The sequence below is a fragment of the Symphodus melops genome (assembly GCF_947650265.1).
Source record: "Symphodus melops genome assembly, chromosome: 16".
NCBI lineage: Eukaryota > Metazoa > Chordata > Actinopteri > Labriformes > Labridae > Symphodus > Symphodus melops.
In genome coordinates this window covers 5276267-5291407 of record NC_136706.1, presented here as the reverse complement: position 1 = coordinate 5291407, position 15141 = coordinate 5276267, and the positions used below count along the sequence as shown (strand labels likewise).

The window sequence follows — 15141 nt, the reverse complement described above, 5'->3', positions numbered from 1 at the left end:
CTTTGAAGCTTGGCTCATTGTCACGTTTTGCCACTGATTAAAAAGTCAAAAAGCAGCATTATAAAATCTGTCTTATTATTATTGAGAGTTGAGAACGACATGCAGGAAAGGGAGTCACAGGTCGGTCGCCCACTTGGAAGACTACAGCCTCCGTACATGGGAAGCAACATTGAGCACTAGGCGACCGACTCCCCGTCCAATCCAATAAGACGTTTTTTTGCCTTTGATCCGGATCCCAGTCCTTTGTTTTGGGTGTCTGATCTGATCGCTGCATTTACTTACATGTTGCGAGTTAGTATATCTGACACTTCCATGTAAATGACTTTATCTTACAGACAGAAGTTTCACTAACTATTTGATGTACCGGTAAATGCTTCGGACCCCGGTTAATGCATTTTTTAGATTCAGACAGAAAATGTGCTTACTTTGGGAACCTCATTTGTGTGAAGTCAGCGACGTGTGTGCGATTGATTTGAACTCTGAAACACTCAAACGTTGAGTGAAGTGAAGTCATCAGTACAATCTGATTGTATCAATCTTCAATCTTCAACAGTCATGGCCCATCCACAAGGTTAATGTTTGCTTGGGTTTCAGTCATCTTTATTCATCAAATGGATAATATTTCACTCAACAAAGTAGTAATGATCTACTTCTTTCCCCCATGTGGTGTTTATTTACATTCAGCTCTTGAGTTTTGTGTTTTGTTTCTGTTGGTTGACCTAACACACAGTCACCTACTGTCCCTGTAGAGTTGAAGTACTTTTAATATCCTGCTTTTTAACTCTTTCTTTTACTTTTTATCTAACCAAAATGGGAATGTTTTTTTACCTTTTATGTTGTTGTTTTTTTGTTGTCTTAGAATATGAGGAAAGTGTGGAAAATGGGAATAACTCTGAACTTGATTTAAATAAAATCATCACTTTCTATCCACTTCCGAGGACAGTCACATGTGCCCTGAATCGTTCCCCCCCCCCCTCCCGCAGATTGATCAAAAGAAATGATAGATCCCCTCCACGTGTCTCCACTCATGGCAGCCTGTATTGATTAGTTGTCTTTGCTTTGCTCTCTCTCTACAACTCGGCCAGTCTCCCTCGGGCACCGCTTACTCCTTGACCACCCCCGGCCTGCCTCCTGGATGGGAAGAGAGGAAGGACGGCAAGGGAAGAACTTATTTCGTCAACCATAACAGCCGCACCACTACCTGGACTAGGCCGATTGTGCAGGTACAGCAGGTCCGAAGGCTGGCCGGACTCTATGCATGGGACTGGACCTTTCCTTCAGCCTGTGTGTCGGGCGTCCTCCTCTTTTCCTTCTGTGTTTTTCCCCTCTGTGTAGCCCTTTAAGGAATGACGGAAAGAGACGCAGCATTGCCACCTTAAAGTCTCTCCTTCTGTCTGGTTTTCCAGTTTTCCTTTCCGACTTTGTGGGTCTCCTCCGCTTGTCGAGCATCCTGTTTGGTACTCTGGATGGAGTGTGACTCTGTATAGGTCACACCTTTCTAAACCCTGGCATTGAAGTGCAACCACCAATATCCCCCCCCCCCCCCCATTTCGACCCTGTTTTTCCGCTTGTCTTCCCCTGTCTCACTGTCTGATGCAGCTCTACATAGTCTGAGCTCAGGGAGAGACGGCAACATGGGAACGTGTGTTATGTTTATAACTCCAGTCTCTCCTCCTTTTGATATCAACCCTTTCATTTCTGCTTTTATCTGAACAATGTGTTCGTCTTTGGTCTTTCATTGCAGTTTTTCTTATTCCATGATTCTCATCTGTTTTTGTTATTTCTCAGAAGTGGAGGACACTGCCAAGTGTTTTACATAATAGTTTCATGGTATTCCTTCTGTCTGTGGAAACATAGCTGTGGCTCACTCTTAATGTGTGTTTTTCCGAGTTTGAGTAGGGCCCTATGAGATCCTCTTTTAAACTTTAAAACTATCCTTTTTTTCCCCTTGATCTGGTGTTTAAAGATTAAACTTCACTTGGTGTGTATGGCAGGTTTAGACTTCATATTTCAGCTTTCAGATAGTATCAAACACTATTATATAGAATATAGAAATTCTATAAAAATATAATTCTAAGCTTTCTTACATCTTAAAATAGTACTCCTTTTAGTATCTGTTGGAGGATGTTGTATCAGTAAAGAACGATCAATAACTTTCATTTATATATTTCATTCTGTAAAATCATACAGGAGTATGTTGGTGTCTCTGGATCAGCTCACAGAGCTCCATCATAAAGAGATCTGATTGGTCAGCAGGTTCTTATTCTGAACATAACCTGCTCTAGAGCCGGTTTGGTGTTGATCTACTGTGGTAAGAAGTAAACCACCTTCATAGTCTTGAGAATGGACATGGAGGACAGACGCAGGAACAAGAAGATGATGTTTCTTTTGCTGAAGTTGAAGTGTTACAGAAAAGCCTGATTTTAAAAAGATTAACATCCACACTTCCATATCTACCAATTCCATTTGATTTCAGTAATGATGCTGCTTTTTCTGCATCCGGGAAATCATAGGGCCCTACCTCAACCACTTGGGTTAAGATCGATAATAACACTAACTTTTCTTTTTCTACTACCTTTTATTACTTATCCCAAGGTCCCTCTTTAAAGAACTAGTTTTCATGATAGCAAACAGCAGCGCTCAACTTTTCAAGCAAAAAGCTTCAGTTGACTTTTCGCAACACCACTTAACCTGAAAAGTTCTGTTGTCACCGACAGCTGACTGAAGATGGAGCCAGTACCTCCTCAGCAGCAGCAGCAGCAGCATCATCATCGTCGTCAGGAGGAGCCTCGGCCCTGACGCCTGCATCCACCCCCTCCTCCTCCTCCAATGCTTCCACCAACCACCTCCATGAGCCCCAAGTCCGACGACCTCGTAGCCTCAGCTCCCCTACCGTCACCCTTTCCACCCCCTTGGAGGTGAGAATTAGACACCTTTAAGATCCCGCCTCGCAATTCAACCTTGCCTCCTTTTCCTCCTCTTCAACTTCCTTTAGGATTCATTTATTATCCCTCCTTTTTGACATGCAATCCTTCAGTGTATCAACTTCTATCCTCAGAAGACCTCGTCACTAACCCCCCCCCCCCCCCCACAACTCTAATGCCATCTCTCATTCTTTCAGGTTGCTGTCTTTTCATCCTCACAAACTCACCAGAAATATTTATCTCATCATTTACTAATCTTCTCTTCTCATTTATTTATTTATCAAAATATGACTTTTTTGTTTCACGCTGCTCCTGTTCTTGATCTTTACCTGTTAATTAGTCACAAGAAATAAGAGAGAATTGCTCCCATCACGCCCACGAGCCTTGACGCCAACTTTTGTCGTTGTTTTGATCGAGAGCCCTCTACCAGTGGATTTTACATACTGTGCGTTTAAGAGGACAGTTGTTAATAAAGCTGGTGATATGAGTCCAACATGGAAGTTTCGTTTCTGCCTGTCTAGATGTTCTCTAGATAGTTTACTGATCCAAAACAAATGTTTTTCTTTGCTACAACTAACTGTCTGGAAATAATTGATATTCAAGATAATTAGGAAGCAACCTTAAACACAGAGGCAATTTTTAAAATACAAAACAAAAAAATGTTACGGGAGGTATTTGACATTAATTTCCTTTTACTAGAAAACAACTTTTGAGAGTTTTTAAACGAATCACTATTTGACTTACACAACCTCTGCTGACTTAATTTGTCTCTCTTCCTTTTTTTTTTCTCCATTGTTTCTCGACTTCACTTCACAGTCAACACTTGTGAACACTAGAGTTCAGTATCAGACAGTAGGCGTTGTAGTGTCAGTGTCTGAACCTTTTGGAAAAAATACTGGAAGAGACATGAATTGTGTTCACACCAACTTTTATGGAGAATGAAACGAGCATTCAGGGCGAAGTCACACACTATGTACTGTACACTATGTACTGGAAGTCCTTTAAAACCCCACAGAAATCTCAATGAACAGCAGGCTTCTTACTTTGAAGCAGCGTCCGTGTATTAGACGTATTTGACTGAGCCCACTTAGTGCACAGATGAAATATTAAGACAGAATAATTCCTAATCCCTCAGCAGTAAGTTAGCATTCCTGTCTTCTACTCTGGGCCTTAAAGAAGACAGTTACTTATTTGGGAGCTTTAATATCACACAGCGTAGGTGGTTAATGCGTTACTCAAATGACTTCACACTTAGTAACTCCAGATTAGCACGTTTTATATTGACTGAATAAGAGACAATTATTTTTTAAAAGATGACATTTTGCAGTTTACTATAGAAGAATCATTTACATCAAGTGGTATTAAAGGAGGTTTTGAGTTTGAACTAAAACCATCTATCAGGCTTTTTGCATCTCTTTCTAACTTTGTTGTGTTGCTGTATTGTGAATGAGCATGTTGCAGTTAAATGGAGCTGATGTGTTTAAGTTATTTATTGTCCTTGTGTCTTTATGCAAAATACATAAAGAGCAAAATCAGATGTGGCTCTTTAAAGACGTTGGGGGGGGAGTTACTGAGGATAGACTGAGAAGTACGAGTCAATTGTGGATTGAGACCTCTGGAAAGTTTTTCATCACTTTGATTTATGTTTGTCTTTTTTTTGGGGGGGGGGGGTGCAGTGCCTATGGGGGGCTCAAGGATGCACTGGGGACAAACCTTCAGTCAAACAAACTTTAAGATTACAGATTTTCAGATTAGAAAGTGTAGCTATAAATACACGGCACAAACTTGGCTAATTGAGATCAACACAGTGTATCTTCTAAATCACGCTCTCTTTTTGACCTCCTGCCGCATTAAGAAGCTATGGTAAAGATCCAGCGCTCTCATCAAGGGAACAGACCTGAAGGAGCTTTAATTAAGGCGCGTGTTTCTGAGAGTGTGTGCGCTAACGTTAACAAGGCATTTTCAAAGTCAGAGAAAGTGAAACACTGAGTGCAGAATGTTGTAATTACAACTTCTAGAGAAGGTGGGAGGTCTGTGGATTAATTAAGTCTTTTTTCTTGTTCAGAATCAGATCAGTCTGGGATAATTACTGCAACAGGAATAGTGTGATGCAGAGACACTTATTAGTGGGAGCAGATTCAGTCGGCATTAGAAGCTTTTAAATGTAAATATATAGTTTCAGAAATATTTGTATACTGGTTTCCATTCTTGTTTTTTGGGTTTGAAATGATCAGTGATGGCCGTAATGAATATTCAGTTACCGATTTGAATCCTCTTCTTTGAATCTAACGGGAGTGAGTGAGTCTTACGCTTCTTTATTATAATACTTTTTTTTTTAATGTCTGTTACCAGGGAGCCAACAACATCCAGGTGCGGAGGGCTGTGAAGGACACAGTGTCCAACCCGCAGTCCCCACAGCCATCCCCTTACAGCTCTCCCAAGTCCCAGCACAAGACTCAGCAGAGCTTCCTGCCCCCGGGCTGGGAGATGAGGATAGCCCCCAACGGACGGCCTTTCTTTATCGACCACAACAGCAGAAACACAACCTGGGTGAGCCCACACTAAAACACTCTGGGGACCCTCTTGAATGCTTTTTTTTTTTTTTTTAAATAAATGAAGGTCTTTATAGTAAAAGTGCAGAAAGTCACTCTATATTCATTCATGATTATTATTATGAATAATAAATGATTATTAGCTGGAGTCTAAATTTAAAGAAAGTTCCTCTAAAAAATTGCAGCTTTAGAAAATTGAACAACTTAACTTAAGATCTTTTTTTAAAGCATGTTTCCCTTCTTTTCTCATAGTTCTAATATTATTAGCAGATAAGTAGGTTTTATTTGGATAAAGGTTTAAAGAAATCCCTCCATTTAAGCAAATAATAAAGACAAGGGTTGTTACAATACCAGCATTTTTAAATTAACGTGACATTGATCCGTCTTTTGGTCCTCCTTATTTTTTAATTACCTAAACATCTAGACAAACTAAATATATGTAGATGGTCTCCTCTCACTTTCTCCAGCAGCAGCTGGATGTTCAAAATGTGATGAAGATTCAAAGTTTGTTTGAAGCTTTGGCTCGTTCATTCACTAAACAAGAATGTAATATTTAAAAAGGCTACATGGCTTTGAAAACTATTAGACTTTGAGATGCAGAGCAGTGAACTCGCCTTTTATATTTAAGGATGTTCTAGTGACACCTGGTGGTGAAAATCCAAATGACCAGATGTTATTCAGATCTATCTGACATGATCTTCTCGTACCTGTTTTGGAGTAATTCATGTGTTTTCTTCTTTCTCGTCTTCAATGTTTTTTACATCCAGGAGGATCCCAGGTTGAAATATCCCGTTCATTTGAGGAATAAGAACTCAATGGAGCCAGGGGAGCTCGGTCCTCTTCCTGTAAGTACGCTCACAATAAGACCGACTGCATATTTAACCTTTGGCCCACAAAGCGCAGTAACAATGATCCAATGGATTCCAATAATTGCTTTGCTTTGGTTAAGCATTCAGTCGTGATATAAATGTGTTCCATGTAGGCGTTTCTTACTGAGCTGTACTTTTCCTCATATCTGTCTGCAGGCCAGCTTAAAGTTGTCAAAGTGTTAAGTAAGAATGAATTGGCTTTTTTACTCGGATATTTCATGTGATCACTTTAAAAAAGAATGTAATATACTTGTAATTTGTAGTCCTGTTAAAAAACAACGGATGAGAAATTGGGGGGGGCCGAAGGGGGTTAACCTCCCAGCTAGTGGGCCAAATGTTAATCTATTCAGCTGTTAAATAACCAAAGCTTCATGGGTTTGTACATCTCACAGGCTTGTATGGTGTGTGTGCATGTGTGTGTGTTCTCTCTCTCTCTCTCTCTCTCTCTCTCTCTCCCTCTTCTCTTTCTCTTCTCTCTCCGTTCTGATGGATCTAATGTATGCTACTTCTTCTACACCTGGCCATGTCTGTTTGGCAGAACCTACCAGAGGAGGTTGGTTGGTGCCTCCCTCCCTCTGCCTGCCTTGCCTACCTGTCTGGTCCAGTCCAGTCTGGTCAAATGCCTGCAAGACAGCCTTGCGCTTAATTTTTTGTTTTGTTTTTATTTTCCTCTCTCTGTCTTTCTATCTGTTCTCTTTCTCATGACCGGCATGGATGGACTTGTACCCTCTCCCCCCTTTTCCTTTTATTTTTTTTGGATCAATATTTTTACACCACTTCCTCTCTCTGTGCGCCCTCCCTGCACCACCACCACCCCTTCTTTGAAATGTAGAGCTCCCAAGCTTTGCCCTTGGATCCTTCAGACTGCTCCATGTCTGTGTACCTGTTGACATTTTTTAAAGGCGAGGTTAAACACGAGTTGGGAAAGTGAACCGAGGCCATTTTTCAGCTTAAGGAGAGAATTAGCGGAGGTAGAAGGTTAAATAAGGGATCGAGGGAGGGATGACGAAAGGAGCTATGTTAGAGGAACTGGCTGTTTGCTGCATGTCTTGTCAGAGTTTCAATCCGGCCTCTCCACTCGTGCAGTAGCAGCATATCTAACCACATATTCTCCAGTTACACATCGTTTGACAGATTGTCAGAGTCGCTACCTTCCCCAACACCTGAACTCTCTCCGTTACCTTTTGTCATTGCCTGACTGCTGGTGCCGTACGAGTGTGTGTGATTGGCCTGTGACACCGAGTGCTCACCGTGTCAGTGGTGGTGTACTGGTCTGAACTGGTTTTGGTGATTAACCTCTTTTTAATGTTGTGGTTGTATCCCTGCCTTGCTGACATGTCAGACGTGACTCAAATAGGAGAGAAAATCCTCTTGGTTCCTTTGTGGCGTTTGATTGAGTTTGCCTCGCTCGCTGCTCTGGGCCGTCAGGGTCTGGACCACTTTTGGTCCGTAAAGTTCAATCAAACATAAATCTCAAAAGGAAAATAAAGGGGATGGATTTGAATTACTATTTGAGCATGTCTTCTTTGATATTTGTCCACTTGTGACTGAGTTCATTTCTCTCACCCTGTTTCTGTTTTCTTGCTCCTTTTTTAGCCTGGATGGGAAGAAAGAGTTCACTCAGACGGACGCACTTTCTACATCGACCACAGTAAGACATTTCTATCCTACCCTACAACTTCTTGTTTCTTGCATATTTGAAGTATCCATTACAACACAAACTCAGCGAACAAACAATTCAGACAACATTTGGAGTGGAGGCCCGACGTGCTGTCGTCCTGGGCAAGACTGAAGTTCCGATTTTTGATACTTCTAATAAATGGCAGACAAATAACTCGAACATATTCTTTCCGTACAGGATTAATTACGTGTCCTGAATTTCTCTCGAAGGGTTAAAATGCAAACTAAAAACCTTTCTTTAAAAGTGCACTGTGCAGTTTCAGGGTCCAGAAAAAGTACAGAGCAACTTCAGCGAAACAGCAGGCTGCACATACCTGAAGGCAAACCAGCCGCTCTGTAGAAAATTACCCAGGGGGGAGCATGTGAACTAAGGGAGTCCAAGGGGAGTGGCAGAGCAAGGCTAAGAGAAAAATTTCCACAAACTGGATTTATTTATAAAATGATAGTGAATATATCACCCAGCCCTTTATGTTTTTAATGTTCATTCACATACATACAGCTGTCGTAATGCTGCTTGGCTTAATATAGGAAACATCAGCTCTATCAAATGTCTCAAAATGCTTCTTATTTTTTTAAAGAGTCAAAGCTGACCTCTCCAGATCACTCATTATTTACTTTTACAAAGTTTACTTTCATATGAAATCGAGAAAATCCTCAAATGCTTCATTTTCTAACATGTGAGCAGCAGATGTTTCATCTTCTTGATGAATAAAAGATAAGACTGAGCCTTTGTCTTTGTTTATCCTGTTCTTGCATAAAGAGTATGTGTTTGTTTGAACCCAGATACAAAGAACACGCAGTGGGAGGACCCTCGTCTGCAGAGTCCAGCTATCACAGGACCCGTGAGTAATGACTTCACTGCTCGAGAGAGTCTCTACCACTCAAGTGTTACTACGTGGAAACGACAAGTCCCTCTTTTAACACTCTGGTTCTGTCTGCTACGTGCAGCCACGAGTCTCAGTGTCTGTACCACAAAGATAAATCACTTTGTCACCGAGGTTGTCACTTAACATGCCGGCACCTTCATGTTAGTGTACGCACCACTTCACATATTGTTCGGCTGCTCTGAAAACTCCCCTGCATGTCGCTCTCGACTTTCTAAACGAACTGTCTGCATTCTGAACTTTATTTTGAAAATCCTTGTATTAAACGCCACATGCTTTCAAAGACTTTGATGCCTTTTTTTTGATCGTTTTCTTTCGTGTTGTTGTCTTTGTAGGCCGTCCCTTACTCGAGAGAATTCAAGCAGAAATATGACTACTTCAGGAAGAAACTGAAGAAACCGGTAAGCAGTCATCTTTTGCATTACAACACCAGGCGAGAGCTAAATATGGTGAAAACACCCAGCTTCTCTTCGCACATGAAGGTGGTCTGATTTACCTTTTTTTCTGATTGTGCCTGATTGGAAACTTAATGAGCTTTCTTCACACTGTCTTTACACTGCATGACTGAGTTTGACATCTTGTTTTGCACGCTGAATATTCAATGCAATCATTTCACACCTTGTGAGGAAGAGGTGGCGTTTTCTACTGCTTTGGTCTTTAGTGGATTTATAATTCTGGAATCTGATCTTAACATACTGAGAGTGTGACTTTTTTTTTATGCGGCGTTCAATTTTAGATTTCTAGTATTGCAAGAGCAAAAGTTTTCCTCATGTGATGCAAAAAGCGACATATTGCATCACATGAAGAAAACTTCCAGGCAAAGAAAAACACATTTTTCTCGTCTCAGGGCAAAATGAGGGTTGGATTCACGACCATTCAACACTACTACCATGTTTCTAATAATACAAAGCTTCATGCAAATGGGTGAAGTATCCCTTTGACTCAGTTTTAGATTCCTTTATTTTTCATCAGTCTTCAGGTGTTAAATTGGAGCTGAATCCTCCACTACGGTCCAAATCAATCTGAAATGATGATTAAAACCAGAAAATAAAAAATCTGTATTTCTCCAACACGCTTTGGTGCTGCTTATGGGACTGCATGTCAAACACTATCTCAACTACTTGTCCAGTTACTAAAAGTCTTAATTACTCACCTTAAAGCTGAAAATGGCCAGATCTAAAAACATTTGAAAAGTTGTTGCAATTGTTTTTCTCATTATTATTATTAATATGAATTAGATTAAGACCCTGTTTTGTGATCATTCTGTTGCCCTGCCCAGGTCACCTTTCCTCCTTACATGTGGGAATAGAAATGTGATTATATGTTACCTTTACTGTTTTTTTTTTTTATTGGCACTCAAGACAATTCTTTTATCAACTCTTCCAGGCTGACATTCCCAACCGCTTCGAGATGAAGCTGCACAGAAACAACATCTTTGAAGAGTCGTACCGTCGAATCATGTCCCTTAAAAGGCCGGATGTTCTGAAGGCTCGGCTGTGGATCGAGTTTGAGTCAGAGAAAGGTCTGGACTACGGCGGTGTGGCCAGAGAGTGGTTCTTCCTCTTGTCCAAGGAGATGTTCAACCCTTACTACGGCCTGTTTGAATACTCTGCCACGTGAGTCTCTGCTGGTCTGTGTGCTGAAAATAGCTGTGTGTAAAAGGATATCACACAGGACACAGAGTCCCCCCAGGGGTAGTTTCACTGAAGGAACCAGGTCTTGTGTTTGCTGCTGTGCAGAAGTCCTCATCCCTCAGATTTTAGTTTGGCTTTGTGCACAGCTGTGGGTGAAGGGTGGAGCTGCTGTATTGTTCCCCTGTGAGACTTGTTCAAGTTTCCTTTCACTTTGATTGAGTTTTCCTCTCATTCAAAAATCCATCCTGGTAAAAACTGTTTCCCACATTCCTTAGTTAAGATAATTAAAGCGCTGTGTGTTTTGTTCCATTCCTCGGCACCACCACCAATTCACAACATCTTGGCCATTAAGAACTTGTAGGACAAAGGTAGAAGAAAAGTAAACCACTGAAGTGATTTAAATAATAGAGTTAGAAGAACGCTCAGGAAAATAGAACTCTTAACAATGCTACTTAAATCACACAACATTGTCGGAGTGACTCACGCAGGGTTTTGTTGCGTTTTCCAAAAAAAGGAAAAAGAATCACTGGAATTTGCAGGAAGGGTGGAAGAGTCCATGTGCAGATGATTAATAGGTGACAGTGCATAGATTATCAGCTGGAGATGTTTTTAAAATCATGCAAAAAAAAAAAACCCAAATCAACAAGTTGTCTTGATTTATTTATCCTCCTGCAATTTTACCAAATGCATCCCGTGTTATTTTTCATAGATTGCAGCTGCATGTGTCACTGAACTTGTAGTCAAGATATGTTCATTTAAATTTTGAGGTTTCTGTGACCAAAAGGACACGAGTTAACCGACTGTCTGCCTGGAGTGCCACAGAATAACCATGTTATCAAACCACGGAACCATTTTCTCTAAAACTGCGTGCTCTCGTCTCTGCAGGGACAACTACACTCTCCAAATCAATCCGAACTCGGGCCTGTGCAACGAGGACCACCTCTCCTATTTCAAGTTCATCGGGCGTGTGGCAGGGATGGCGGTGTTTCATGGAAAACTATTGGATGGTAAGCTGCTTCATGTCGTAGTCCTGTCTTTGATGTCTTTATTCAGAGGAAAACAAAATGTGGATGTTTTGTCATAATGTGTATTTTTAGGTCTGTCAAGTGTAAGTACTCTAAATCAACATTTTCTTTGATAGTTTTTAAGTTCTTAAATTTACACACACACACACACACACACACACACACCTTGTGACAGCAGTGTCATTTTGCTTCTTTAGGTTTTTTCATCCGGCCGTTCTACAAGATGATGCTGGGGAAACAGATTTCCCTCAAAGATATGGAGTCAGTGGTAAGACATCACAGCTTTACATGAATCCATCATAATAAAACATTAGGGTTAGCACTCTGAAATAGATAATCAGGCTTTAATTTGTTAATCAGTTAAACTATCAGCCGTTTTTTAACGTATTGGTCATGGGCCGATGTGAAGGAATAATGCTGCTTTCACCTTTGATCTCGGAGTTGGTATTGACGTCACATTCGAGTGAACCCCGGCGTTGGTAACAAGTCGAACGAGCAACATGAGTAGTGTGTTTACGCTATCACCCGGTGTCAGCAAAAGTGCAAGTTTGCGTGCAAAAAATAACATGTTAACGGATAGAACTACAACAACACTGTACCTACAGTATGATTGACTTAAATGTAGTTATCCAAGTGGCTGATAAACCCAATAGTTAAAGCATAAACGTTACTGTTGGTGCACAAAGCAGCCATGTTGGATTTTACCTCGGACAGGTGTTCTTGATGACGTATCAGACTGGAAACAACTCTGAATTCCCACCTTCTGAGATCAAATGGAACGCACCGTAAACCCACTATTCTGTGTCACAATAAGTGACCTTACTTTCATGTGTTTTTTCTTCTGTGTGTCTTCTGTAACGCAGGACAGTGAATACTACAACTCTCTAAAGTGGATTCTGGAGAATGATCCCACAGAGCTGGACCTGAGGTTTTGTATCGACGAGGACAACTTTGGACAGGTGTGAAGGCTTCACTCAGTCTCATTCTGTCTGATTATATCAACGACAGCTTTTAATGCAGTGATGGAGTTATCGTTGTTTTTTATCTCAGACGTACCAGGTGGACCTGAAGCCCAGCGGCTCAGACATGGTGGTCACCAATGAGAACAAAAAGGAATACATTGAGTAAGGATTTGATCAGTATTCATCCTCTCAGATGATTCTTTGTATGATCAGTTACAGTTTTATCATGAAACTGTCTTCAAACTTGTTTCTCACATCTTATTGATCTTCCCTCTGACAGCCTCGTCATCCAGTGGAGGTTTGTCAATCGGGTCCAGAAACAGATGAACGCCTTCCTGGAGGTATTTATGTGCATTAATAAGTTCCCCACTTGGGGGCACTGTTCCCACACACCTTGTATGTTTCTCCCTTCAGAACGAGATCAAACCAACCTCTGCATCTCGTCCTCTTCTTTAAATGTTTTTCATGGAAACATTTAGAAGCCTCTCAGTCATTTTGTGGGATGTTTTCTACTTTTATTGCTTCACACTGATACACATGTTCTGTATTCCCTTTTTTTATTTTCAGGGCTTCACAGAACTCATCATCGTAGATCTGATCAAGATCTTTGATGAAAATGAATTGGAGGTATGGATTCTCAATTTAGTCATTTGCACCAATCAGATTGCCAGGTCTGACATAAACATAAACCTAATGAAGTTTAAAGATTCAGTTCTGATTCTCCCTTGCTTTCTTTCTTTGTGTAGCTGCTCATGTGCGGTCTGGGTGATGTCGACGTCAACGACTGGAGACAACACAGTGTTTACAAGAACGGATACTGCCCCAACCACCCCGTCATTCAGTGGTTCTGGAAGGTACGAGTGCGAAACATAAACACACAAATAAACACATGCAATAAAAACTTGCACAAGCACAACTGATTATTTCAGAGGTGGACTGACTTAAATGTCAGCTCCATATTGCTTCATATGAAGTGTGCCAGTCGTCCCGTCTGCCACAGGTTTGCTGGCCTCGCTTTTGAAGATCAAAGTCTGTTTGGAAGAACAGGCTTGTTTGCTCTGATGAAAGAGTCTGAAGTAGTCGCCTGCCCCTGTTATCATGTGTCTTGACATTAACACACACACACTCACACACACACACACACACCTACACACACACACACACACACACACACAACACTCTGACAGCAAACAATGCACACGAGTAGTAGTTTCTGTGTCATGCTAACACACACACACACACACTAATGACACTTGTCATCCATGCTAACAGGCTTAAACCACTTCTCTTTAAATTTTGCCAGTTTATGTTTTTATGCACAAATCCACAATTTAAAAGAACTGTCTTTAATTGATATTTGATATCTTAAGTATGTGAACTGTTTGATCATGTCGCCTCGTCTCTCACCAGGTTGTCCTGCTGATGGATGCTGAAAAGAGGATCCGACTCCTCCAGTTTGTTACGGGAACATCACGTGTGCCTATGAATGGCTTTGCAGAGCTTTATGGTGCGTTAACTCACCAGTCAGTTTTGGCTTTCTTACTATTTCCTGCTTTTATTAAGACCACCGTACTTTCAGATTATGTTAGGATTAAACTGCAGTACCTGTGCGTATTGCACTGTAACAGTGACAACCATCCTGATAAGAGGAAAGAACGGTTTAGGTTCCATTTATTAAATCACTATCTAGTTTACAAACTGTACGTGATCAAATCATGTTTGACTAGATTAGACGTAATAGTTACGAATGAAGCTTTTTCTCAATTGATCACAAAATGTATTAACTGTTCATATGCTCCTCTTTTATCTCTATCATTTTAAATGATTATTCGGGTAAAATGTGAGGTGTAATAAAAAACATGTTGTTGCAGGTTCTAATGGACCACAGCTGTTCACAATCGAGCAGTGGGGAACACCGGATAAGTTACCAAGAGCTCATACATGGTATGTGTCTACTGCCAGCACACACGCAGATAAAAAAAGAGCCACCCTTGGAAGCTGACATTTCTAACATACACACAAACACACTGCATGATAATATACGGATCATGACAATGCTAACAGGTGTTCGAAATTGGTTTGCCTGTTCCTCATTTTAGAACTCTGTGCATTAGCTTTGAATCAGGACTAAACAAACTTTAGAGGTGAGGCTGATGGGAAACATGTCCATTTTTCAGATGTTTCCTGATAAGTAAAAACCTTGACCTGCTGAAGGAGTTTAGGAAAGTTAGGTGAAGCAAAGTTTTATCGTGTAAAGAACATGAGAGGTGCACAACATTGAATGGAAATCCATAAAAAAATCCATATATATTGAGACTAAAATACCCCAAATTGAACTTCATGTTACCGCTAGAGAAGAAGTCCCAGCATCACAAGAGACTGTTAAAATTATCAAGAGGGGAACATCAAGAAAATATGAGATATTGGAGTGCAGATGGCCTAGTGGTCAGGTCACTGAAGTACCCCATGTACAGGGGCTATAGTCCTCCAAGCGGGGCGGCCCTGCTTTAAGTCCCACCTGTAGCTCATCTCCCACATGTCATTCCCCACTCTCACTCTTACCAATTCCTACTCTATCCACTGTTCTGTCAAATAAAGGCAAAGTGCCTGT

The 15141-nt window shown here is 41.0% G+C and overlaps 1 protein-coding gene across 12 annotated transcripts in view; it reads left to right on the top strand.

Annotated features, from left to right (window-relative positions):
- The window catches only part of nedd4l (NEDD4 like E3 ubiquitin protein ligase), a 44055-nt gene that overhangs the window by 26821 nt on the left and 2093 nt on the right, over nucleotides 1-15141 (top strand). For 6 of the 12 annotated variants that reach the window (XM_079364348.1, XM_079364347.1, XM_079364355.1 and 3 more), the window contains 18 exons: nucleotides 1086-1223; nucleotides 2718-2918; nucleotides 5277-5474; nucleotides 6244-6321; nucleotides 6884-6898; nucleotides 7942-7996; nucleotides 8809-8867; nucleotides 9245-9310; nucleotides 10296-10525; nucleotides 11429-11550; nucleotides 11766-11836; nucleotides 12432-12527; nucleotides 12619-12692; nucleotides 12811-12871; nucleotides 13098-13157; nucleotides 13277-13384; nucleotides 13941-14037; nucleotides 14402-14474. In XM_079364348.1, the coding sequence (XP_079220474.1) occupies nucleotides 1086-1223; nucleotides 2718-2918; nucleotides 5277-5474; nucleotides 6244-6321; nucleotides 6884-6898; nucleotides 7942-7996; nucleotides 8809-8867; nucleotides 9245-9310; nucleotides 10296-10525; nucleotides 11429-11550; nucleotides 11766-11836; nucleotides 12432-12527; nucleotides 12619-12692; nucleotides 12811-12871; nucleotides 13098-13157; nucleotides 13277-13384; nucleotides 13941-14037; nucleotides 14402-14474 (1802 nt within the window). The remainder of the gene's footprint in view (nucleotides 1-1085; nucleotides 1224-2717; nucleotides 2919-5276; nucleotides 5475-6243; nucleotides 6322-6883; nucleotides 6899-7941; nucleotides 7997-8808; nucleotides 8868-9244; nucleotides 9311-10295; nucleotides 10526-11428; nucleotides 11551-11765; nucleotides 11837-12431; nucleotides 12528-12618; nucleotides 12693-12810; nucleotides 12872-13097; nucleotides 13158-13276; nucleotides 13385-13940; nucleotides 14038-14401; nucleotides 14475-15141) is intronic. The other 6 variants (XM_079364349.1, XM_079364357.1, XM_079364356.1 and 3 more) reach the window with 2 other exon arrangements.